Genomic DNA, 26,726 nt, shown 5'->3' with positions numbered 1-26,726 from the left:
TGGGTCTTCCACTAGGGTGCAGGGGCCCAAGGACTTGACCATCTTCCACTGCTTCCCCAAGCCATAGCAGAGAGCTGGATCGGAAGTGGAGCAGCTGGGTCTCTAACTGGTTCCCATATGGGATGCTGGTGCTTCAGGCCAGGGTGTTAACCCACTGTGCCACAATGCTGGCCCCAGAAATATTCTGATCATATTTCTAACTGAGTGAAGCTTTAATCCATAGCAAAAAATAATCAGTCTCTTGCCATTTCTCTCTCAGATAACATTTACAAAGAGAAAAGAATCAGTTTCTCTCCCTATAACTGAGTATCTGATTATAATTTTTTTAAAGATTTATTTTAGTTATTTGAGGGACAGAGTTAGAGGGAAAGACAGAGAGGTCTTTGATCTGCTGGTTCACTCCTCAAATGGCCACAATGGCCAGAGCTGAGCCAATCTGAAGCCAGGAGCCAGGAGTTTCTTCCAGGTCTCCCACGTGAGTTCAGGAGCCCGAGCATTTGGGCCGTCTTCACTGATTGTTGAGGCACATTAGCAGGGAACTACATCAGAAGTGGAACAGCCATGACTCCAAAGTGGAGCAACCTAGAGCCAGTATGGGATGCCGGCACCACAGGCAGAGGCTTAACCTACTACACCACAGCTACGGTCCCTCTGATTATAATTTATACCTCCCTGAGTGTTGGATAATTGTGAAAAGTGGATTATTCTGAGAACTTTGTCATTATTGACTAATGCTGACTGTCTCAGCAACTGAAGGTTCTTCCAGGTTTGTAGACAAAAGATTTGAAATAATGAGAAACGAGTTTGTGAATGCAAAAAGCTAATGATTACATGAGAAATCGCCAAGTTTCCAAGATTTTGTATATGAATTCTTTTTGCCATTTAGTGAATAGTAAGAGAGTGGGCAGAGAAACAAAATGGTCATGGAAAAATCAAATGCCAAAGTCTTTAATTGCAGTGTTTGCAGCCATTGCATCATTTAAAGTTTATGGTCAATTTATCAGTCTTTTGATAGTGCTGTGGTCTAGATATGGTCTGAGAATCCAAGGATTCATGTGTTGGAAACTTGATCCATAGGGTACACATTAGCAGGAAGCTGGATTAGAAGCAGAGCTAGGGCACAAATCCAGGGATTCTGATGTTGGATGCTGATACCTCAAGTCACCACTTGAGCAAGCACACTTGTGGCAAACACAGTCCTCAAAAATTAATTTCTGGGGCCAACAGTGTGGCACAGTAGATTTAGCCACAACCTGGCACACCAGTATCACATACAGGCATAGGTTCGAGTCCCAGCTGCTCCACTTAGAATCCATCACCCTGCTAATGCATCTGTGAAAGCAGTAGAAGATGGCCCAAGTGCTTGGACTCCTGGCACCCACATGGGAGCACCAGATGGATTTCCAGGCTCCTGCCATCAGCCTGATCTCTCATTACTGAAGTAGTCCCTCAATTTAAATTCCTTGAGTATATGTTTGATAATAAAGTAGTACTCTTGTGTCATAAGAAGCAGTGTAGTTTATGATAAGTGTTTAAACCATTACTTTTTAAAACCATCTTTATAAACTAAATAAGGATCATCCAATTAAGTCTTGAAATAAATCAGAATGTATGACAAGTGTCACTTCATTATGCATTAATGAATTTACTATTTTTGTAGGACTGACTGCTGATGCTAGAGTGGTAATAAACAGAGCTCGTGTGGAGTGCCAGAGCCATAAGCTTACAGTTGAGGACCCAGTCACTGTGGAATATATAACTCGCTTCATAGCAACTTTAAAGCAGGTAAGCTTTTTTACCTATTCTAACATTTCTTTTTTTCCATCATTATAGGTCATGTCCTAGAAATACTATAATCACTTCAATTAGTTATTCTATTAAATTCCTTATTCTTTCACATGCTTATTTATATCTACCCTCTCATTCCAGTAGAATGGGCTCGATTTCATCACTGCCAATGTAATCCATGTCAATTCTGCTAAAATTTTAAAAGACAAGGGATTGGGGCCGGTGCTGTGGTATACAGGTTAAGGCCACCGCCTGTAGTGCCGTATTCCATATGGGCACTGGTTCAATTCCTGGCTGCTCCACTTCTGATCTAGCTCTCTGCAATGGCCTGGGAAAGTAGTGGAAGGTGATCTATGTCCTTGGGCCCCTACACCCTCATGGGAGACCTGGAAGAAGCTCCTGGCTCCCGGCTTCGGTTTGGCGCAGCTCCAGCCATTGTGCCCATCTGGAGAGTGAACCAGCAGATGAAGATTCTCACTCTCTCTCTTTCTCTCTCTCTCTGCCTCTGCCTCACCTCTCTGTAACTCTTTCAAATAAATAAATAAATCTTTTTAAAAATTTTTAAAAGAACAGTCTGATCTTTCAAGATAATTTTTTAACTTCTAGAGATATTAATAATAATAACAATAATTCTTTCAGGTTTTCCAAATTAATATATATTATCCTTAATTCTATAAACTTAAGTGCAGCTGATCAAGCTTAGATATGACTTGTTTTGAATCCGTGGGTAGAAGCGTGGCTTCATATTAAGTATGATCATGATGTACACATGTATTTTTTTTCATTTTTGTTATATGTACTTTATATATAGCAACATTGTCCATGCAATTATTTTTACTGTTTTCATTTAATACTGCTTCTAGTTCCTTTTTGATGATTTAGTTATACCGTTTTCCATTTCTTTTATAAACTGCCCCACCCTACTCCACTACTATAATAACATCACTCTATCTTGGTCACAGCATTTTTTTTTGCTCTTTGAATATTATATTGTTAAATTAATTTTTAGTATGGGATTACTAGATTTGAGATTGTAATTGATTCTAATACTCTTGTTATATGTGGCTAAATTGCTTCCTAGGAAAATTGAACCAATTTTTATTGTGCAACTAGCAATGTGTAAATGTATCCCTGAAGAATCATCAGCATTGGGTTTTTCATTTTTCTTTTATTTTGCAAATAACTATCACATTGTACTGCAATAGTTGTTTTAATTTGTGTTTTATAATTAGCAGTAGGGCTGAAATTTTTCACATCGGTTCGCTATTTTCATTTTTGCGAGTGTAAACTGTCTTTCTTTTAAGAGACACTTGAGTGGTTAAGTGTGGTGCAAGAGCCAAAATATGGGGCATTGAATTCTTAGTACCTTGGGGGAATCTATTTAGCTTCCTTTTGTTTCAGTTCTCTTATTTGTAATTTTTTTTTTTTGACAGAGTAACACAGTGTGAGAGAGAGACAGAGAGAAAGGTCTCCCCTCCATTGGTTCATCCCCAAAATGGCTACTACGGCCAGTACACTGTGCCAATCCGAAGCCAGGAGCCAGGTGCTTCCTCCTGGTCTCCCATGCGGGTGCAGGGCCCAAGCACTTGGGCCATCCTCCACTGCCTTCCCGGGCCACAGCAGAGAGCTGGCCTGGAAGAGGAGCAACCGGGACAGAATCCGGCGCCTCAACCGGGACTAGAACCTGGAATGTCGGCACTGCAGGCTAAGGATTAGCTTAGTGACCCACGGCGCTGGCCTTATAAAATGGTTCTTATTATTATTATTTTTTTTTTTGACAGGTAGAGTGGACAGTGAGAGAGAGAGACAGAGAGAAAGGTCCTCCTTTTGCCGTTGGTTCACCCTCCAATGTCCGCCGCGGCCGGTGCACCACACTGATCCGGTGGCAGGAGCCAGGTACTTATCCTGGTCTCCCATGGGGTGCCGGGCCCAAGCACTTGGGCCATCCTCCACTGCACTTCCTGGCCACAGCAGAGAGCTGGCCTGGAAGAGGGGCAACCGGGACAGAATCCGGCGCCCCGACCGGGACTAGAACCCGGTGTGCCAGCGCCGCAAGGTGGAGGATTAGCTTAGTGAGCCACGGCGCCGGCCATAAAATGGTTCTTATAATAACAGATTATGTTGAGTTGTAGTCAGTCATTTAATACATAATACATTTCAAGCTTTTAGAGCACATTTTGGTGTGGATTATACCATGTGTCTCTGTAGACTTTTAAATAAACCCTGTACTTTTTATATATTGAAGTTTTAACAAAATTGCCCTATTTGGGATTTTTAAATTTATTAATTCATGTTATAAGAAAGTCCAACATTTTTTTATTATTCTACTTTTCTATTTCATTTGCTTTGATTTTTCCAGTTTTTAAAAAGGCATTCATCAGGAAAAGGTGGAGACAGAACATTGTATACATAGGATTCCCCATTGTAGCTTTTAGATTTCCTTCTAGAATATCAGAGCTATACATAGAATATTTATGTAAACATAGTCATAAGTCTCTAAGCAAAGGTATTGCTGCTGGGAAGGCCTGGGGCTCTGGGTCAGAAGATAGATATCTCATGTGTACCTTTGTACTTTCAGATTATTTTAACCCTATGCATATATTAGTTTTTCATTAAAAATTCATTAAGCAAATAAAGTAAATAAGTCTCTCCTCTAAGAGTGTTTATAAAACATTTTCTTCATACCTAGATGTGAAATGGAAACATTAGAAAGTAAGAAGAATTCAGACAAATTCTGTTCCTTAAGAGTTTACTTACGTTCATAGTCAGCTATTTACATTCAAACATTGAAGTGGCTTATAAAAATATATAAAATTTAAAAATTAGAGTGTAGATACGATACACGTATAAGACAAGGGAGAATGGTAGCATAAAGCTGTTTCCAGCCCCTGACTTATATATGGGCATAGTTAAATTCTCAGAGTTATCTGAAGTTGTCTGTAGATTCAGTCCTTGGCTTTTTGTCAGTACCACCTGTTTGCAAGCCTTCAAGGAGTACCAGTCTCAGTGTTAATTCCACCCTTTGGAGCACAAATCCCAGAAGTTCCCTGGCACTAATATAAAAAGAAATTTTCCAGCACCCTGTTGTTTTTTGAGAACAAAGTAGGGTTCCCCACTCCAACCCTGTCTCCTCCAACAGAAACAGAGATTTTCTTGTCCTGGAACTGAAAAATATTGTAGTTGGATTTTTAAGTAGAGATAGGATAGTACATAGTGAACAGAATATACCTGATAATATTAAGATCAAGCCAGAATACTTGATAATAATAATAACAATAATTTTAGTGTCTTCAAGGTAAACAGAGGAAGTACTTCCAAAGCACAACCCCTGGAAATCAGCTTTACTGAGAACGAAGAAGCTGTGTCAAAAATACACAGTTCTCTGGTATATTTAAGAGATTGCAATATAGTTAATTATGTTACCAAAATGAATACATAGAACAAGAAACCAATTCTAAGCAAACTTGGGATTTTATTTTACAAATTGTATGCTTTAATGATTTTAAAATTTTATCTTGAGTTGAGCATTAACAGTATCTAAAAATATGTAGCATAAGAATCAGGAAGGTCGATAATTTCTCAGCAATACTTTATTACTAGGATTTTAAATTTATAAAGAATAGTGTTATCCTAAAAATACTTTTTATCTTTCAGAAATATACTCAGAGCAATGGACGAAGACCTTTTGGTATTTCTGCCTTAATTGTAGGTTTTGATGATGATGGTATCCCAAGATTGTATCAGACAGATCCCTCTGGTACCTACCATGCTTGGAAGGTGAGTCATGAGTTTACTAATTTGTTCTGGAAGTTGAGTAACTACTCACTCTGAATGCCTTATAGCTTTCAGGGACATGACAGAATTATGTTGCATTAAAATATTGATGGTAACACAAACTTCATAAATGTATCCATTTAACTAGTCAGAAATAATGATGGTTTTGGATAGGTAACATCTTGGCTTATTGATCACAGGTTCTTTTCTTATCTCTTGAAAAGATGTGACAAACTCAAGAGTCTGTAAATGGCCAAATGAAATACTGTATATAATTCCTATTCATTGTACATTCTTTCAAATTAGTGTTGCACTATATAGATGCCTGCTTTAGAAATACTCTCCAGGAAGCCGGCTTTGTGGATTATTAAGTAAAGCTGCGGCCTGCAATGACGATATCCCATATGGGTGCTGGTTCAAGTCCCGGCTGCTCCACTTTCAATTCAGTTCCCTGCTGATGCACCTGGGAAAGCACTGGTTGATGGTCCAAGTGCTTGGGCCCCTGCACCCATGTGAGAGACCCAGAAGAAGCTCCTGGCTCGTTGCTTTGGCCTGACCCAGCCCTGGCCATTACAGCCATCTGGGGCGTAAGCTCTCTCTCTAACTCTTCTTTTCAAATAAATAAAATAAATCTTTATTTTTTAAAAAAGAAGCAGTCTTCTGGCTTCAAATGAAGCATTAAATGAGCATTTAAACTCCATGCTGAAATATTTAATGTGCCTTCTCTTCTAGGATTCTGAGCACCCGAAGGTATGAATCTATACTCCTATGTTTGTATTCTAGCAATGATCTCCCACAGAATTCTTGAAATATAGTTTGTTTTCTGGATGAGTTGTTATCCTTGTTTTGGTGTCCAACTACTGACTTTTTTTTTCTTACCTTGTTCCGTTTCTTCTTCACCATAACCCAGCAGGGCTTAACCGGCAGCTTTACAAATTAGGAAGTTAAGGTTCAGAGATGTTGGGTAACCTGCTCAAAGATATGAGCCAGGAAATGGAAGGGCTAAAGCAAAATCTGGCATTCTTGACTCCGCTCTAGTTCTCTACCATATAGGAGGTTGTTTGGATTTTTTACATTTTTAATCTGGCAAGTTTCTCTGTAGAAATCAAACTGTTTTTCAGAACTTTCATAATCACAGGGTCCTTAGTCAATACATTTCTTTTAACTTACTGAATGATGTATTTTTTTATTTATTTAAGGTATACAAATTTCATGTATTTCAAATATATCAATTCAGGAACACAGTGATATTTTCTACCCTATCCTCCCTCCCACCCATGCTCCTACCCTTTTTCCTCCTTCCTCTCCTAGTCCCATCCTTATTATTTACAAAGACCTATTTTCAGTTAACTTTATACTCATAAGATTAACTCTTACACTAAGTAAAGAGTTCAAAAAATAATATGAAGAAAAACACTGTTTCTCAATAGTTGAGACAAAGGCTGTTCAAAGTCATTGCCTTTCAAACTGTTAATTTCACTCCTATAGATTACCTGTTAGGTACTCTGTTACCTCAGATCAGGGAGAACATACCATCTTTGTCTTTTTGGGACTGGCTTATTTCACAAAGTATAATGGTTTCTGGTTACATCCATTTTGTTGCAAAAGACGGGGTTTAATTTTTCTGTTCTCCTATGTAGAATTCCATAGTATATATGTACCATATTTCTTTATCCAGTCTTCAATTGATGAATATCTGGGGTGATTTCATATCTTAGCCATCACGAATTGAGCTGCAATAAACATGGGGTACAGTCACTCTTTCCTATTCTGATTTCTTTTCATTTGGGTAAATTCCCAGGAGTGGGATTTCTGGGTCATATGGTAGACCTATATTCAAATTTCTGAGGTATCTCCATATTGGGTTAACTAGTGGCTGCCCCAGTTTACATTCCCACCAACAGTGGATTAGGGTACCTTTTTCCCTACATCCTCGCCAGCATTTATTTTTTGTTGACTTCTGTGTGAGAGCCATTCTGATTGGGTTGAGGTGAAACCTCATTGTGGTTTTGATTTGCATTTCACTGATGGCTAGTGATCCTAAGAATTTTTCCATATGCCTGTTGGCCATTTGAATTTTTTCTCTTGAAGAAAAAGACTTTTCAAGTCTTTTGTCCATTTCTTAACTGGGTTGTTTGTTTTGTTGTTGTTGAGTTTCATTAGCTCTTTATAGATTCTGGATATTAGCTGATTATCAATTTCATAGTTTGCAAATAATTTCTCCCATTGTGCTGGTTGCCTCTTCACTTTGCTGCATGTTTCTTTTGTAGTACAGAAGCTTCTCAGCTTTATGTAATCCCATTTGTCAGTTTTGCTTTGATTGCCTGTGCTTCTGGGGTCTTTTCCAAGAAGTCTTTGCCTATGCCAATGTCTTGAAGGGTTTCCCCAATGTTCTCTAGTAATTTAACAGTATCAGGTCATAGGTTTAGGTCTTTGATACATTTTGAGTGGATTTTTGTGTAAGATCTAAAGTAATGGTCTTGTTTCATACTTCAGCATGCAGAGATCAGTTTTCTCAGCACCATTTGTTGAAAAGACTGTCTTTGCTCCAGCAATTGGTTTTAGCTCCTTTGTTAAAGATAAGTTGGTTTTACATGTGTGGATTGATTTCTGGAGTTTCTGTTCTGTTCCATTGGTCTACACATCTTTTTTGCCAGTACCAGGCTGTTTTGATTATGACTGCACTATAGTATGTCTTTTGTTTTTTTTTTTAGTTTTTATTTAATGAATGTATTTTTCATAGGTACAACTTCAGGAATATAGTGGTTCTTTCCCCCATACCCACCCTCCACCTTGACTCTCATCCCACCTCCTTCTCCTTCTCCCATCCCCTTCTTCATTATGGTTTATTTTTAGTTTGATTTTTATATACAGAGGACAACTCCATGTTAAGCACAGATTTCAATAGATTGTACCCCCCCCACACAGACAACCTATAGAGTACAGTTTGAGAACAAGATTTGTAGTTAATTCTCATAGCACAACTCATTAAGGATGGGGGTCCTACATGGGGAGCAAGTGCAAAGTGACTTCTGTTGTTCCTTTAACAATTAACACTCTTATTTATGACATCAATGATCATCCAAGGCTCTTGCCATGGGCTGCCCAGGCTATGGAAGCCTTTTGTGACCATAGACTCCATCGGTATTTGGGCACAGCCATAAGCAAAGTGGATGTTCTCTTCTCCCTTCACAGAAAAGTACATCCTTCTTTGATGGTCTTTTCTTTCCACTGAGGTCTCACAGAGATCCTTTGTGTAGGATATATTTTGCCACAGAGTCTTGGCTTTCCATGCCTGAAATGCTCTCACAAGCCTTTTCCTTTTATCCTTTTTTACTGCTATATAGTATTCCATAGTGTACATATCCTACAATTTCTTTATCCAGTCTTCGGTTGATGGGCATTTAGGTTGATTCCATGTCTTAGCTATTGTGAATTGAGCTGCAATAAACATGGAGGTGCAGAAAGTTCTTTTGTTTACTGATTTCATTTCCCTTGTGTAAATTCCCAGGAGTGGGATTGCTGGGTTATAGGGTAGGTCTATATTCAGATTTTTGAGGTATCTCCATACTGTCCTCCATAGTGGCTTTACCAGTTTATATTCCCACCAAGAGTGGGTTAGGGTTCCATTTTCCCTACATCCTCTCCAGCATTTATTGTTTGTTGATTTCTGTATGACAGCCATTCTAACTGAAGTGAGGTAAAACCTCACTGTGGTTTTGATTTGCATTTCCCTGACAGCTAGAGATCCTGAATATTTTTTCTTGTGTCTGTTGGCCATTTGGATTTCCTTTTTTGAAAAATGTCTGTTTAAGTCCTTGGCCCATCTCTTAACAAGGTTGTTTGTTTTGTTATTTTGGAGTTTCTTGATCTCTTTGTAGATTCTGATTATTAATCTTTTTTTTTTTTTTTTTTTTTTTTTTTGGACAGGCAGAGTGGACAATGAGAAAGAGAGGCAGAGAGAAAGGTCTTCCTTTTTCTGTTGGTTCACCCCCCAATGGCCGCTGCAACCGGCATGCTGCGTCTGGTGCACTGCGCTGATCCGAAGCCAGGAGCCAGGTGCTTCTGGTCTCCCATGCGGTTGCAGGGCCCAAGCACTTGGGCCATCCTCCATTGCCCTCCCGGGCCACAGCAGAGAGCTGGACTGGAAAAGGAGCAACTGGGACAGAATCCAGTGCCCCAACCGGGACTAGAACCCAGGGTGCCGGCGCTGCAGGTGGAGAATTAGCCTATTGAGCTGAGGCACCAGCCTGGTTATTAATCTTTTATCAGTTGTATAGTTTGCAAAGAATTTCTCCCATTCTATCAGTTGCCTCTTCACTTTCCTGGTTTTTTTTTTTTTTCCCCTGTACAGAAGCTTCTCAATTTGAGGTAATCCCATTTGTTCATTTTGCTTTGACTACCTATGCCTCTGGGGTCTTTTCCAGGAATTCTTTGCCTATGCCAGTGTCTTGCTAGGTTTCCCCAATGTTCTCGATTAATTTTATGGTGTTGTGGTGTAGATTTAGATCTTTAATCCATATTGAGTGGATTTTTGTGTAAGGTGTAAGGTAGGGGTAGGGGTCTTGTTTCATACTTCTACATGTGCACATCCAGTTTTCCCAGCACCATTTGTTGAAGATTTTGTCCTTGCCCCAGGGATTGGTTTTAGCTCCTTTGTCAAAGTCAGTTGTAGATGTTTGGATTGATTTCTAGTGTTTCTGTTCTGTTTTCTTTTTTTAAAAAACGATTTATTTATTTGTGAGAAAGAGTTACAGAGAGAGTTTGAGACAGAGAGAGGTCTTCCATCCGCTGGTTCACTCCCCAGATGGCCCTAGCAGCCGGAGCTGCACTGATCCAAAGCCAGGAGCCAGGAGTTTCTTCTGGGTCTCCCACATGGGTGCAGGGGCCCAAGGACTTGGGCCATCTCCCACTGCCTTCCCAGGCCATAACAGAGAGCTGGATTAGAAGAGGAGCAGCCGGGACTAGAATCGGCATATACATTTATAATAGTCACATCTGGTGCTGTGCGGGTCTGCGGATGCCTTCCTTGGAACAGGAGCTGTCAAACCCTGCGCTCTGTTCCCTTTTGCATGGTAACCAATAAAGGCCATTTGTACTGAAAAAAAAAAAGTCACATCTTTCTGTTGAATTGATCCTTTACTCATTCCTTTAATCATTATATAGTGTCCTTCTTTGTCTCTTTTAATAGTTTTTATATTCAAGTGTATTTTGTCTGATATTAGGATGGCCACACCAGCTCTTTTTTGGTTTATGTTATCATGGAATATCTCTTTCCATCCTTTCACTTTCAGTCTGCGTGCATCTTTGTTGGTAAGGTGTGTTTCTTGTAGGCAGCAGATAGATGGGTTTTCTTTTTAATCTATTCAGCTAGTTTGTGTCTTTTAACTAGGAAGTTGAGACCATTTACATTCAGTGTGACTATTGTTAAATACTGTCTTTTCCCTGCCATGTTTAGAGCTGTTAATGTATTTCAGATTTCATTTATATTTTTGCTGGGTCATTTTCTTTTTTTTTTTTTTTTTAAGATTATTTACTTGAAAGTCAGTTACACAGAGAGAGATGGAGAAGCAGAGCAAGAGCAGGGTGGGGGAGGTCTTCCATCCGCTGGTTCACTCCCCAGTCGGCCGTAATGGCCAGAGCTGCACCAATCTGAAGCCAGCAGCCAGGAGCTTCTTCTGGATCTTCCCAAGCGGGTGCAGGGCCCCAAGGATTTGGGCCATTTTCTACTGCTTTCCCAGGCCACAGCAGAGAGCTGGATTGCAAGTGGAACATCCAGGACTCGAACTGGTGCCCATATGGGATGCCGGCACTGTAGGCGGTGGCTTTTCCCGCTACGCCACAGTGCCAGCCCCTGCTGGGTCATTTTCTATGTTCATCTTCTTTTGTAGTGAAGTTCCTTTTTCTTTGTTTCTGTGTGTAGCACATCCTTGAGCTAGTGTTGTAGGGCTGGGCAAGAAGATACAGATTCTTTCAATTTCTGTTTGTTGTGGAAAATCCTTATTTCTCCTTCATTCATAAATGAGAATTTTGTGGGGTACAGTATTCTGGGTTGACAATTTTTTCTTTTAGGACTTGGAGTATATCTTGCCATTGTCCCCTTGCCTATAGGGTTTACAATGAGAAGTCTGGGGTGAGTCTAATTGGATTACCTCTGAATGTGATATGTCGTTTCTCTTGGGCACATTTTAAGATTCTGTTCTTTGTGTTTCACTGAGCTGAGTGTTGCCACAATATGTCATGGTGAATTCCTTTTCTGGTCTTATCTGTTGGGAATTCTGTGTATTTCTTGTACTTGGATGTCTCTTTCAATCTGCTTATTTTGGATGTTTTCTGATATAATTTCATTAAGAAGGCCTTCTAATCTGTTCTCTTTCCATACCTTCCAGAACTCCTATGATCCGTACATTGGATCGCTTGATAGAATCTTGTAAATTTCCAACCGTGATTTTTAATTTTCTAATTTCTTCTTCTTGTTTGGTCTGACTGTATTTATTTCTGGAAATTTGTCTTCTAGCTCTGATATTCACTCTTCTGTTTCATCTGTTCTATTTCTAAGAGATTCCACGGCATTTTTTTTAATCTGGTCAACTGAATTTTTATTTTGGCTTCTCTAGAATCTCAATTTCTTGGGAGTGCTTTTTATGCAGATCTTAATCTGTTTCTGATTGCTTCTAAGTAATCTGATTATTAATTTTCTGAAATCCTTTTCTGGCATCGTCACAATTTTCTTCTTCTTTAGCCTCCATTATTGAAGATTTAGATTGCTCCATTGGCGAGTTCATAGATTCTGCCTTGTTCTTATTCAGGATTTTTCCTTTGTTCTTTGGCATTTCTCTTTGTATCTGATTGGTTTTATTTTTAAATTGATTTCCGTCTGCTATGAGCTGCTATGTGTCTGTGCCCATTGCAAGTGGAAGCAAGGAGCTCCACCTCCTGGAGTTTTGTTTATTTCTGGTTCCTTATGGAGGCAGTTACTAGGGCTTTGGTGTACTAAGCCTTGCCTACTGGGGCTGGGCTCTCTGCTCCCTTGTTAATAAAACGAGCTTGGGTTTTCATTGTTTAGCATTATTTGTTGTACAACTTGCATGATGGTGGAGGCGGGGAGTCACTCTGAATTATGATCCTTGTTCCCTGGCTGGTTGTGTTGTGAGATGGCCCCCACAATTGATGGGTTTGTGCCCTGGAGGCAAAAGCAGCAGGCTGCTGCCTACAATCAAAAATGTAAACAATCAATATGGCTTTTCCCCACCAGGAGTAGCTCCAGTTGAGAGGAGGGGGAAGATACTGATGGATCATGGTGTGTTCAACATCTCTGCCCATCCCCCAGAATTTCTCCTTCTTCCCACTTAGAGCTCCAAGTGCTATTCACCAAATTTCCCCACTCGTTGCTGGATCTCCGTAGGCTCGCGACCTCTCACCTGGTTCGCTGAGGGAGCTGTGCCTGTCCCCTCGCTGGGTCCCTGCATCGATCCTTCTCTGCACTTCAGGCACCTCTCTGCTCCCTCCATTCTACCCCACCCCTGATGTGGACCCGCGCAGTCTCTAGTGAACTCCTGGGCCACTCTGCGTAAACTTTTTGTGATTCCACCGCCTGCTTGTATCCCCTCTACTCATTAATTATCCATTTTTCCCTGCACGAACATCCTGCTGCTATACTGCTATACTGCCATCTTGCCCCTCCTCTCTGTAATATATCTTGAAATCTGGTATTGTCATGCCTCCCGCTTTGTTTTTGTTATTTAAGATTGCTTTAGTTACTCGGAGTCTCTTGTGTTTCCATATGAATTTTAGCATCATTTTATCTAGAACTGAGAAGAATGTTGACATTTTGATTGGGATGACATTGAATTTGTAAATTTCTTTCAGTAGTATGGACATTTTGATGATATTGATTATTACGATCCATTTTTTACACTTTTTTTGTGTCTTCTGTTTCTTTCTTTAATGTGTTATAATTCTCATTGTAGAGATCTTTGACATCCTTGGTTAAATTTATCCAAGGTATTCATTTTTTTTGTAGATATTGTGAATGGGATTGATCTTAGAAGTTCTTTCTCAGCCTGATATTGTCTGTGTATACAAAGGCTATTGATTTTTTTAGTGTTAATTTTATATCATGCCCTTTTACCAAACTCTGTTATGGTTTCCAATACTGACAATTTATTGATGCACTCCAAACCAATACAAAAATCTAGGGCCTATAGAAATATCCAAGCTTTATATAATTTCATTCTAAAATTTATTTTACTATTATGAAGAGCCAGATAAATTAATGGGGAAATATTGCTGTGGTCTTTGTGCCTATGTTAAGTAAAGAATTCATAAGCTGTTTTATAAACTGCTTAACTAGGCCAGTAAAACAGTGAAATGCAATCTTGCAACAAAAACCAAATATTTCTGTCAGCTGAACATTGCTTTTTTAAAGATATTTGTTTACTTATTTGAAAGGCAGAGTTACAGAGAGGCAAAGGCAGAAAGAGAGAGAGAGGTCCTCCATCCACTGGTTCACTCTCCCAAATGGCTGCAACGCCCAGAGTTGGGCCAATCCAAAGACAGGAACCTGGAATTTCTTCTGGGTCTCCTACATGGGTGCAAGGGCCCAAGGACTTGGGCCATCTTCCAATGCTTTCCCAGGCCATAGCAGAAGGTGTATAAGAAGTGCAGCAGCAGGGACTCAAACCAACACCCATATGGGATGCCGGAGCCGCAGGCAGAGGATTAACCTACTGCACCAGAGTACTAGTCCCTGCGCATAATTTTTTAATATATTTAGGTAACCTAGTTGGTAGTCAGAAGGCATGGATGTCCTGCAGCAAATACCAGATGTTTTTTCCAACAATGAATAGTCAGCCTTCTGTATCCATCCGTGGATTCCAAATCTGTGGATTCCACCAACTGCAGATTGAAAATCCTTTTTTTTTTTTTTTAAATGTGTCTTTACTGAGTATTTATGATTTTTTCTGGTCATTATCCCCTAAATATTGTTTTGAAAACTGTAACATATTGTATTATGTACTATAAGTAGCCTAGAGATGATTTAGAGTATGCAGGATGTGCTTAGGTTATATCAAAATACTATGCCATTTTATATAAGGGACTTGATCATCTATAGATTTTACTGTTAAGGGGTAGAAAGGAAGTTTCTAGAACCAATCCTCCATGGATACTAAGGGATGGCTCCTCTTGATTTCTTAATTTACCTAATCTATGCCCTAAATAATTTAGCCAAGTTATTACACTCAGCCTTCAAGTATTTTAGAATCTTTCGTGTTATGTATGTTTCATTTCAATACCATAAAACAATTTCCAAGTTTACAAAATTTTTCATTTTAATTCAGTTGCTTTATGAGCATATATATGTGTTTTATCTTTGGAAAATTACAAAATTTTTCAATTGTTGGGAATTTCTTTGATTATCTTCTGAAAATGTGTTCTACTGTGGTATGTTCAGGCCACACGAAGGGGCAAGTGGATATGAACAGTATGTGCACACACAAGCCCCCCTTCATCACTTGACTCTTTTTTTTTTTAAAGGCTTATTTATTTTGCTTGAGAGGCAGAGTTACAGACAGAGAAAGGGAGGGACAGGGGGAAAGGTCTTCCATCTGCTGGTTACTCCCCAAATGGCCACAATGGCTAGAGCTGGGCTGATCCAAAGCCATGAACCAGGATCTTCCTCTGGGTCTCCCACATGGGTACAGGGGCCCAAGCATGGAGGCATCTTCTACGGCTTTCCCAGGCCATCAGCAGGGAGCTGGATTGGAAATGGAGGACTTGAACTGGCAGCCACATGGGATGCTGGCACCACAGGCATACGCTTAACCCACTAAGCCACAGACCAGCCCTACATTTTACTATTTTCACATATTGTACTTTCTTAGGAGAGTTCTGTTGAAGGAAGTATTAGACAGCTTTAAACAACAATAACAACAACAACAAAAAACCCGACTATCAAGGGCAGATTCAGAGTTTAAGTGATTTGTTTATCTAAACTCCTCCCTTTTAGTTACTTGCAAGTAGCAATAGTGGGATTTAAAGTTAGACTCTTCTATATGTTCATCCTGTGTTCTTTCCACTACATTATGGTACCTCTCCTAAACCCAGTGACTAAATTCTGATATCTATTTTTGAAAGACAGAGTAAAATCTTCAAAGCTTATTTCTATACTTTGCTATGAGATCAAGGTTTTCTGGTTCTTGGTTTGTGATGTTTTTCTCACTGTGATGTATATTACACCAGGTAGCCTGGATAAAGCAGTGCAATTTACTGTTGAGAACACAGCTCTGGCAATTGCATGATAACACTGCAGTGCTAGATCATGGCCTTACAATGTACAGTAGTGTAAAATGAAGAAAAGTAGTAGAAATTGGAAGTTAGAAATTGTCCACATGACCTGTTACAAAACTAAGAATAGAAGTATCTGATATGAGCTCTTTGGTTTGCTGAGTTTCTTTATCTTGGCACATGGCACAGACTTATTTCTGAAATTCCTGGACCATTAACAATCACATGAGCCTTATGGTTATGAGCCTCCCGTTAACTTTTTTCACTTTATGTGGGAGTGCTTAAAAGACCCCCAGAAAAATCCTTTGAGTTCTAAATACTTCCTGCTTGGTAGCATTGTATAATAGTAGCTTTATTGCCCTCGATAGTCAGGTCAGGTCCTACCACCATTATTGCCATTTTCTTGTTGGTTCAGTGGTATGAGGAGTCCAAAATAGCCAACTGGCAGTCTCAGCTTCTAGCTCATTGAAATTATTATGACATTTGTGGAAATGTACCCCACCTCCCTGTCCCACCTTGGGCACTAAGACCAAAATAAAATAAACCTTTGGCAGTAAGACCAAAATAAAATAAATGTTGATCAGGAAAAATGACCATATTGATAAGATTGCAGTTAGATATTGACATGGCTGCTTTTGAGTTCTGCAAGTCTGAGATGTATGACCATGTGCTCAAGTGACCTAATGATACCAGCAAGTATACCACACTTGACAAGCTGGTCTACATGTGTGAGTCCTTCATCAGGGACTACCTAGTGGTATCTGTCAAAGATTTCTTTGACTATGATGACTGGGAATATGGAAGAAGTTCACAAGTAGGGCAGGCATCCAGGTAGTAAGGGATAATCTCACAAAGACCAGCCTAAAGCTAATTGCCAAAAGCATGGGAAAGAAATCATGCAATTGCCTCCCTGCTCAAAGTGGACTACATATATATATATATAGACTCAGTAATTGAGTTGCAAGCTGGCTCAGTCCACTGGTTAGGGTCTCAGTCTTGGGAGCCTGAAGAAACGTTGGTGAATGGTGGTAGAGGTGTTCACTGAGAAAGTTAAGACTGGTGCACTTTCCCTATCTTAGTACTTGGCCAGTACAACCAGCTCCTCAGGTCTGAAGAGGAATTGAATAGCAAGGCTAAGTTTGCTAGTAGAAATTTCAGAAAGCCCCAAGCTGAGTAAGCTGTGGGCAAGCTAGCTCCTGAGCCTTTCAGTCACTAGCCCGGGCTAGTTAGACCCTACCCTGATGTCAGCCAAGACACCTCATGGTCCCAAATCAGTGCTTGCTGGGGGCCTCAGGTAGATAGTCTCATTGCTTCCTTTGACCTTCTATAGAGAGCTTGACTTGGAACCCTGTTGCAAAGCCTAGCATTGTAACCATGTGATTGGCCAAAATCATTGTTTTTCTCATTTTATTTACCACAAGTAACCCCACTTATAATGTCCCACGTGGCCACAGGTAAGATCCCCAGTGTTTTTGTGTGTAAAATGAAAAGCTTATTTATTTAACAGTATTTACTTTTCATTACTATAATGAAATAACTGAGGCAGTCTTCTTTATAAAAAAAAGGAAATTTATTTTGGCTCCTGGTCCTGGAGATGCAAAGTCCAGTAGCTTCATGTGGTGATTGCATTCTGACTGGCAGAGTCCTGAGATGTCACAGGAAGTACATGTGTCTGTCTGTATCTGTGTGGTGTCTCTTCTTGTAAAGTCACCAGGATTTAGTCACAGGGGCTCCCCCGTGATGACCTAATCCAGTCTAACCACTTTCCCAAGGTCCCATCCCCTAAACACCGTAAGTTTGCAGTCTCATAGTACTGTTCACATAAGGTTGTGGAGACTACTGCTTGAGTTTCCAAGGACAAATATTCGACTATAACAAATGCTGAGACAGTATTTCCCTTTTCACTGTGTGGACATAAGCACTAATGGTATAAAAGCAAAAGCAGATAAAATTGTTGGTGGTGGGGCCAGCACTTTGGCATAGTGGGTAAAGCCACCACCTATAGTGCTGGCATCCCATATGGGCACTGGTTCGAGTTGTGGCTGCTGCTCTTCTGATCTGGCTCTCTGCTATGGCCTGGGAAAGCGGTAGAAGAAAGCCCAAGTCCTCGGGCCCCTGCACCCGCGTGGGAAACCTAGAGGAAGCTCCTGCTCCTGACTTCAGGTCAGCACAGCTCTGGCCATTGCCAGAGTGAACGTGGGGAGTGAACCTCTCTCTGTGTCTCTGACTTTCAAATAAATAAATTAAAAAATCTTTAAAAAATAAATTTAAAAAAGATTTATTTATTTAAAAATTGTTGGTGGCTTAGCATTCAGTGATATTGGTATTTATTCTTTACAACATTATGAATTTTAGTGAATAAATTCAATTTTTATATAAATTATGTTTGATGAAACAGTGAAAATTGTTAATAGTATTAAATCTTGACTCTAGTACATACCTTTTTAACACTGGTGAAATTGAAATCATAAAGCACATCTGCTGTCAAGTATAGAAGGTTATCTTGAGGAAAAGCAGATTCGTGATTGACTTGCAAGCTGAAATACCCTTTATTTTAGTAATATAACTTCATGTTTAGTTGCTAGAACAATAAATAACTGGGTATTCAGACTTGGAGATTTGGCAAGACATAGTCCCAATAGTGGGCATGCTGAGCCTACCACTTTAAGGTAACAACTGACAGTATTTGTTGCCAGTGATAAAATTCAAGTTTTCAAGTAGAAGGTAGAATTTTAGAAAACATTTGAGAACATACTGATCCTATAATTCCTGCAAAGCATTCAAAAGAAATATCTTCTGAGACTTATCTGAGAAGTAGCCAGATAGAGCTATTAATCTTATCTATTAGGTCAATTTGACTTGGGTGATGTGCACAAAAGGTCTGTTTTTGTCCTAGCCATCTGGAGGAACCTTGAACAATCCTTTGTCCTTTATCTACACATTCCTTATCCATTCCCAGAAATGCCCTCCTTAAAATTAATCAAAAGCTTTCCTTCAATAGCTTCTTTTCAGAGACAATACCCTCCCCAGATCTGTGGGTGTTTGGGGCCAATCACATTCTAATTTCCAGCTAGTATGAAATTTGCCCCACTTACTTAAAGCTGCCTATATCCTCACTGAGTAATAGGTAAATTCTGACTAGAATTTGACCACTTTGAAACACTTCCCAAGATTCATTGGACGGGCCGGCGCCGCGGCTCACTAGGCTAAACCTCCGCCTTGCGGCGCCGGCACACCGGGTTCTAGTCCCGGTTGGGGTGCCGGATTCTGTCCCGGTTGCCCCTCTTCCAGTCCAGCTCTCTGCTGTGGCCCGGGAGTGCAGTGGAGGATGGCCCAAGTGCTTGGGCCCTGCACCCACATGGGAGACCAGGAGAAGCACCTGGCTCCTGCCTTCGGATAGGCGCAGCGCTCCGGCTGTGGCGGCCATTGGAGGGTGAACCAACGGCAAAAGAAGACCTTTCTCTCTGTCTCTCTCACTGTCCACTCTGCATGTCAAAAAAATAAAAAAAAAGATTCATTGGACGTCATTGAGCTTCTGTTTCCTGGGCCTAAGTTACTCATTTTGCTGCCCTAGATAAACCTTGTGTTGATTTTTTTTTTTTTAAGATTTTATTGGGGTCGGTTTGGTAACGTAGCGGGTTAAGCTGCCGCCTGCAATGCCGGCATCCCATGTGGGCACCGGTTTGAGACCCAGCTGCTCCACTTCTGATCCAGCTCTCTGCTATGGCCTGGGAAAGCAGTAGAAGATGGCCAAGTCCTTGGGCCCCTGCACCCGCATGGGAGACCCAGAAGAAGCTCCTGGCTCCTGGCTTCAGATAGGCACAGCTCCAGCTGTTGCAGCCAACTCGGGAGTGAACCACCAGATGGGAGACCTCTCTCTTTCTGCTTCTCCTCTCTCTCTGTAACTCTGACTTTCAAATAAATAAATAAAACCTATTTAAAAAAAAAAAAAACTATTTACTTATTTATTTGAGAGGTAGAGTTACAGACAGAAAGAGGGAGAGACAGAAAGGTCTTCCAGCTGCTGGCTCACTCCCCAAAAGGCTGCAACGGCCAGAGCTGAGTCAATCTGAAACCAGAAGCCAGGAGCTTCTTACTGGTCTCCCACATGGGTACAGGGGCCCACGGACTTGGGCCATCTTCTACTGCTTTCTCAGGCCATAAGCAAGAGAGAGCTGCATGGGAAGAGGAGCCACCAGAATGGGAACCGCAACCCAAATGGGATACCAGCGCCACAGACAGAGGCTTTACTATGCCACAGCACTGGTCCCTGTGTTAATCATTTTACAGATCCTATTTATTTCTACCAACACATGATTTGCCACAGTGAGCATAATATTTTCCCAGTACTCACAGACTTGTAATGACATGGATGGCAAAATTAATTAACATAATTACTTGATATTTTAGAAATCAAATGAGTCAGTATTCCAAAGTTCTGCATAATTCATTTAACCAATGTTTTCCAAAAGATCAAAGCATGATATTAGAAAATCTTGTAAGGTAAAATCATAGAGGTTTCACCAATTCCTGTTGACTATTAGAAATTAAAATTGAGAAATTTTAAAATATTTATTAATTTATTTAAAAAAAAGAATAAGCCAAGATACATTATTAATGGAGTGCAAAAAGTTCACTCATGTGGTTTTAAATTCCATTGCCATTAACTTTTTTTTTTTTTTTTAATTTTTTGACAGGCAGAGTGGACAGAGAGAGACAGAGAGAAAGGTCTTCCTTTGCCATTGGTTCACCCTCCAATGGCCGCCGCGGCCAGCGCACCGCGCTGATCCAATGGTAGGAGCCAGGTACTTCTCCTGGTCTCCCATGGGGTGCAGGGCCCAAGTACTTGGGCCATCCTCCACTGCATTCCCTGGCCACAGCAGAGAGCTGGCCTGGAAGAGGGGCAACTGGGACAGAATCCGGTGCCCCGACCGGGACTAGAACCCGGTGTGCTGGCGCCGCAAGGTGGAGGATTCGACTAGTGAGCCACAGTGCCAGCTAGCCATTAACTTTTAAGAAACTACTACCTTGGGGGTGGCGCTGTGGCATATTAGGCTAAGCCTTCGCCTGCAGCACTGGTTTGTGTCCTGGCTACTCCACTTCCAATCTAGCTCTTGCTATTACCCAGGAAAACAGTAGAAGATGGCCCAAGTGCTTGGGCCCCTGCACCGATGTGGGAGATCCAGAAGAAGCTACTGGATCCTGGCTTTGGCCTGGCCCACTGCAGCCATTGCAGCCATTTAGGGAGGGTACCAGCGATGGAAGCCCTTTCCTTCTCTCCCCCTCTCCCTTTCTCTATAACTCTACCCCCTAAATAAATAAATAAATCTTTAAAAAAAAAAAAAAAAGAAAAGAAAAGAAACCACCACTTTTTAATTTGAATAGTCATACTTTTCTGAGTAGGGCATTAAATTATTCTTCCCAAGAGCTGGTGTTATGGCATAGCAGGTTAAGCCACCATCTACAACACCAGCATCCTGTATGGTTGCAGATTCAAGTCCCGGTTGCTCCACTTCCAACCCTGCTCCCTGCTAATGTACCTGGAAAAGCAGCAGAAGATGACCCAAGCTTGGGCCCTTGCTACACACTGGGAGATCCACATGGAGTTCTAAGCTCCTGGCTTTGGCCTGGCCCAATCCCAGCTGTTGCAGCCATTTAGGAAGTGAACCAACAGATGGAAGACCTCTTTCTCTTTTTTGTCTCCCTCCACCTCCCTCTCTAAATCTGCCTTTCAAATAAACTTTAAAAACATATATATTCCTCTCTTCCCTAACAACATATGTATATAATATATTACAATAAGTGTATTGCAGAACAGAGAAGAATCTTGCTTTCTCTTAGGAAGCCAGATAATAAAGATATTTGCAAAAATATAAAATAGTAACACTCTTTTCATAAAATTGTTTTTGTTTTTGAAAATGAATTTTTTACATGCAAGCATGTTCTTTATATTAATATGTATAATGGACTAAATGATGTCCCTTACAATACCTAGGATGGAGCCCTGATCCCACTGTGACTGTATTTGAAGAAGGGCCTGCAGGGAGATAACTAAATAGTTATAAGGGAGGATCCTGTTCTGGTAGGGTCGCTTGCTTATAAGAAGAGGAAGAGACACCAGAAATGTCTGTATTTTGTGTGCACATGCACTCACACAGAAGAAAGGTCATGTGAGGATGCAGTGAGAAAGCAGCCATCTACCAACCAGGAAGAAAGACCTCACCACAAACCAAAATTGCCAGCACCTTGATCTTAGACTTCTAGCCTCTAGAAATTTTTGAGAAAATAAATTTCTACTGTTTTAAGCTACCAATCTGTGGTATTTTGTTATGGCAGACCAAACAGAATAATATTTTTAAATGAATTATGTATTAAATTTCTCAATTTTAATTTCTAATTATTGAGTCTGGATTTGATTTTGCACTGCAATTCTTACATACTAATAAATTAGCCTGCTACTAATTTCATAGATATTGCAGAAGACACAGGGCTCTCTGAGTTAAAAGCAAAGCATTTGACACAGCAAGCAGCATGAATATCAGCATATTTGCATAGATTCCCTTTGTCCCCAAGTCCCATTGGGTTGATGTTGTACAGCCTTATTGGGTGTGTTGGTTTGCTTCGCAACTGAGGATGACTAAGCAGGGAGAATCTGCTACATTCACAGCAAACAGTGAGCTAGCCTGGCTCTTTGTCCTTGGGAAAATGTTACCTTGTCTCAAGATTATCAGCTGCATAGACAGCCTGTAAAACAATTTTGCCTCAGGACCAAAGAACATGATCTCTTTGAACAATAAGGCGGGGACAAGCATTTGGCCTAGCAGTTAACATCAACAGATGGGACACTCACATCCCATATCAAGAGTGCCTGAGTTCAAGTCTTGACTCTATTCCTGATACCAACTTCTTGCTGTTTTGTACCTTGGGAAACAGAGGATTACGGCTCAGGTGATTTGATCCCTGCTGCTTGCTTGGGAGACCTGGACCAAGTTCCTGGCTCCCCACTTGGGCCTGGCCTGAGCCTGACCTGGTCCAAGCCATTGTGGGCATTCAGGGAGTGAACTGGCAGAAGGGAATATGCTCTCTTTCCCTCTCTCAAAAAAATAAAAAAATAAACAATTATTTTTAAAAAAAGAATACAATAAATATCAGTAAGTACAAATAAAAGTACTTTGAAGTTACTAATTTTTAAGAGTATAAACTGCAGGTATCAGCAAACATGTTCTTAAGGAACCAGATGATAATTTTTTAACAAAGATTTATTAATTTATTTGAAAGAGTTACACAGAGAGAGGGAGAGACAGAGAGAGAGGTCTTCCATCTGCTAGTTCACTCCCCAAGTGGCTAACGTTATGGGCTGGATTGAGCCTAAATTAATTTTCTAGACTCTTGCCTTTTACTTAGAGAAGAATTCTAAATATAGGCCCAAGCACAGCATGCAATGTGATAAACTTCATTTACAAAGTGAGAAAGATAAACAGACTCATTAAGGCTTTAGTAAAGGAGAATGGGCCAAAGAAAGGGAATTAATCTACCCTGCTCTGCTCATCCCTTTGTCCACAAGGAGGAGAGAGAGAGCTTCTGTTCTTCTTAGCTTTTTATGAGCTTTAGAAAAACAGAAGTGTTTATGTGGTACCACCCCCACATCCCGGGTAAGAAGAAGTACTTCCTGGAAAGAGATCCCCTAATTGACAGCTAGTTGAAAATGGCAACACAAAGTGAAGGAGGTGTGGCTTCTAGCTTGAACCTAATCTAACTCCTTGACCAGTCTCATTTCAGCTGCAACAGCTAGAACTGAGCCAGGCCAAAGCCAGGAGCTTTATCCAAGTCTTCCATATGAGTGGCAGGGGCCCAAGAACTTGGACCATCCTCTGCTGCTTGTCCCAGGCTATTAGCAGGAAGCTGGGACTCTGATGTGGGAGGCAGGTGTCTTACCTTTTGTGTTATTGGAATACCAGTGCTTAGAACAGAACCTTATATACAAGGTGGTCAAAAATATTTAATAAATGATAGTAAGTGAATAACTGAATGCACAGAATGCTATCTACTTGATTCTCAAAAGTACTCTCTCTTTGAGCTTCTGAACTATTAGTAATTCTTATTGCTTTTTTGTTTATTTCCTGTAAAAACTTCCTAGGGGGAGTTTGTATAGTAAACATTCAAGATCTGTTGTACAGTAAATACTAATCATATTTTAGAAGAAAAGCATTTTTATATTTATATCATGAAATTCTACTTACAGATGCATACTTTGACTATAATGGTACTTCATTGATTTTTCAAAATGATAATTCCGTAGACATTTAGTTGCAAGAATCAAAAATTTTTCACTTAGGGGGCCAGCATTGGAGTGCAGCAGATTAAACTGCCAGTTATGATGCCAGCATTCCATATTGGGATGCCAACTTAAATCCTGGCTACTCTTCTTCTTATCCAGCTCCTTACCAATGTGCCTGGGAAAACAGAGGAAAATGGTCCAACTACTTGGGCCCCTGCCATCCATGTGGGAAACCAGAATGAATTCCTGTTCCTGGCTTCAGCCTGACCCAGGCCTGGCTTGTTTAGGCCATTTGTAAAGTGAATCAAGAAATGGAAGATCTCTGTTTCTGTTTCTTCCTTTGTCTCTTTCCCTTTTGCTCTGCCTTTCAAATAAATAAATAATCTTATTTTTTTCACATAGTACTTTTGAAATCCAAATATAGGTACTTAAGATGTACCTAAGAAATTGTACACTCTTCTAAATATCTGCTTTCTTTCATTTACAGGTAGCTTTTAAATTTGTAGGGATGCAAACCTGGCCATTCAAACTCAAATTTTATATTCAAAACTTCTGTTTTGTTTACTACATATTCCTTGAAAATCTATTATTTTTAAAGTTTACATAAAGAAAATTAGTTTCTAAAGAACACTGATGAGGGCCAGCGAAGGGCATAGTAGGTTAAACATCTGCCTGCAGTGCTGGCATTCCATATTGGAGCTGGTTCGAATTCCAGCTGCTCCTCTTCCAATCCAGCTCCCTGCTAATGTACTTAGGAAAGCAGTAGAAGATGGCCCAGGTACTTGGGCCCCTGTACCCATATGGGATACCCAGAAGAAACTCCTGGCTCCTGGTTTCAGATTGGCCCATTCTGGCTGTTGCAGCCATTTGGGGAGTGAGTCAGTGGATGGAAGACCTCTCTCTCTCTGTCTCTGTCTTTCCCTCTCTGTGTAACTCTGCCTTTCAAATAAATACATAAATCTTAAAAAAAAAAAAAAATAGAGGAAAACTAGCATCTAACCAGCTGTGCATGAATTGTGTGAAGTAGTTGCTTAATTAAAAAGCTTAGCTGTACCATGTTCAGGAGACCCATATGCAGGAATTAAGATGAACTATGGGCCAGCATTGTGGCATAGCCACAGCCTGCAATGCTGGCATACCATATGGGCACCGGTTTGAATCCTGGCTGCTTGACTTCTGATCCAACTCTGCCAATGCACTTGGGAAAGCAGTGGAAGATGATCCACATACTTGGGCCCCTGCACCCACATGGGAAACCCAGAAGAAGCTCCTGGCTCCTGACTTCGGCCTGGCCCAGCCCTGGACATTTCAGCCATTTGGGGAGTGAACCAGCAAATGGAAAACTCTCTCTGTCTCTACCTCTTTCTGTAACTCTGGCTTTCAAATAAATAAAATCAATCTTTAAAAAAAAAAAAAAAAGACCATTGTAACTTAACCATGTGAGTCACCTTGGAGGCATGTTTTGCTTTTGTTAGTATGGATCACAAAGCTTCAAAGTGGGAACAGATGATAGATTGTGTATTTCAGAGCAGTGTTCCTCAAAGTGTATTTGTTTTGACGTTAATAGGTGTAAGGTAAGCACTTAAGTAATTTTGGGAGATGTTTATCTAAAGAAATTTAATAAATTTTGTTTCCAAAATATTTTGTTATGGTCTGAAAAGCACTGGAAATCTTCTAGAAGTAGGCAAAATGGTAGTCCCCAAGATTACTTGAATTTTAGAACTCTTTTATCATAGGTCCTCTCTCATCTTGATATTCTGTGGATTCCGCTTTGGAAAAATGCCACCATAAAGACATAGAAGCTCAGGGCTGAAAAGACTTTAAAGACTATTCATAACCATCTAGTTTGTTTTTCCTGGAAAATCTTGGACAGTTTTGCTTTCTATTAATATTTCAGAGATAATGGAAACAGTGATTTATTTAATTTATTATGAGTAGAATTTATTATTCATTACCACATCTCTCTCTTATGAGTATAAGCAAGCCTTTACTTACTTACTCTGAAAGTTCACAGCCTTCAGATGAGAAAGGCTGCCTAATACATGGCATCCCGGGTTCACCTAGCCACAAGGGAAGTCAGCCAGGAAACCAGGGAATCTTACCTTGATTTTCTTAATGTATCTTATAAGGGGCATGATCAATACAGACTTTAAAGGGCATGATAAAGAAGTAGTCTTTAGACTTTGAAAGATAATTGTAAGTTAAGTTTCATAAAAAACCAACTCTGAGACAGAGATTATTGTTCCTAGGAAATGTAATAGGAAGTGCTGTTGGGATCAGCGTTTGTTGAAGGGAAGTGTTCAGCACTGGGCAGAGGGACAGATTAGGCTGCAGTGCAGTCTCAATCGACGCCTCAGTGGAGCCCATGGGAAGTGCCAGGTCTGTACTGGCTCTTCAGAGTTCTTACAAGTTGGGTTGAGGAACTGGACATTAATCGCTCCTCTTCCCATGAAAGAGCACATGACTTTATATGAGGTGGCTCTTGCTAACCAAGGAGCTCCCTAAAGAGGGTTGAGAACTGCTGGCTACCTGCCTTCAATCCAGCAACTGCAGGAATAGGCTTTTATGTTTTCCAAGTTGGAGATAGACCTTCAGCCAA

General features: G+C 40.4%; 1 protein-coding gene across 5 annotated transcripts in view; it reads left to right on the top strand.

Moving 5' to 3' along the window:
• PSMA8 (proteasome 20S subunit alpha 8) overlaps positions 1 to 26,726 on the top strand; it is a 61,692-nt gene that overhangs the window by 26,645 nt on the left and 8,321 nt on the right. The window contains exons 3-5 of one of the 5 annotated variants that reach the window (XM_089305231.1): positions 1,661 to 1,785; positions 5,443 to 5,565; positions 21,845 to 21,883. In XM_089305231.1, the coding sequence (XP_089161357.1) occupies positions 1,661 to 1,785; positions 5,443 to 5,565; positions 21,845 to 21,868 (272 nt within the window). In that variant the 3' untranslated portion in view covers positions 21,869 to 21,883. Of the gene's footprint in view, positions 1 to 1,660; positions 1,786 to 5,442; positions 5,566 to 9,492; positions 10,675 to 12,817; positions 12,839 to 19,563; positions 19,684 to 21,844; positions 21,884 to 26,726 lie in introns of those variants that run through there. The other 4 variants (XM_089305230.1, XM_089305232.1, XM_089305229.1 and 1 more) reach the window with 4 other exon arrangements.

Source organism: Oryctolagus cuniculus, chromosome 10 (assembly GCF_051225735.1).
Source record: "Oryctolagus cuniculus isolate XC-2025 breed Fujian yellow rabbit chromosome 10, ASM5122573v1, whole genome shotgun sequence".
Taxonomy (NCBI): domain Eukaryota; kingdom Metazoa; phylum Chordata; class Mammalia; order Lagomorpha; family Leporidae; genus Oryctolagus; species Oryctolagus cuniculus.
This window is presented reverse-complemented; position numbering and strand designations above follow the sequence as displayed.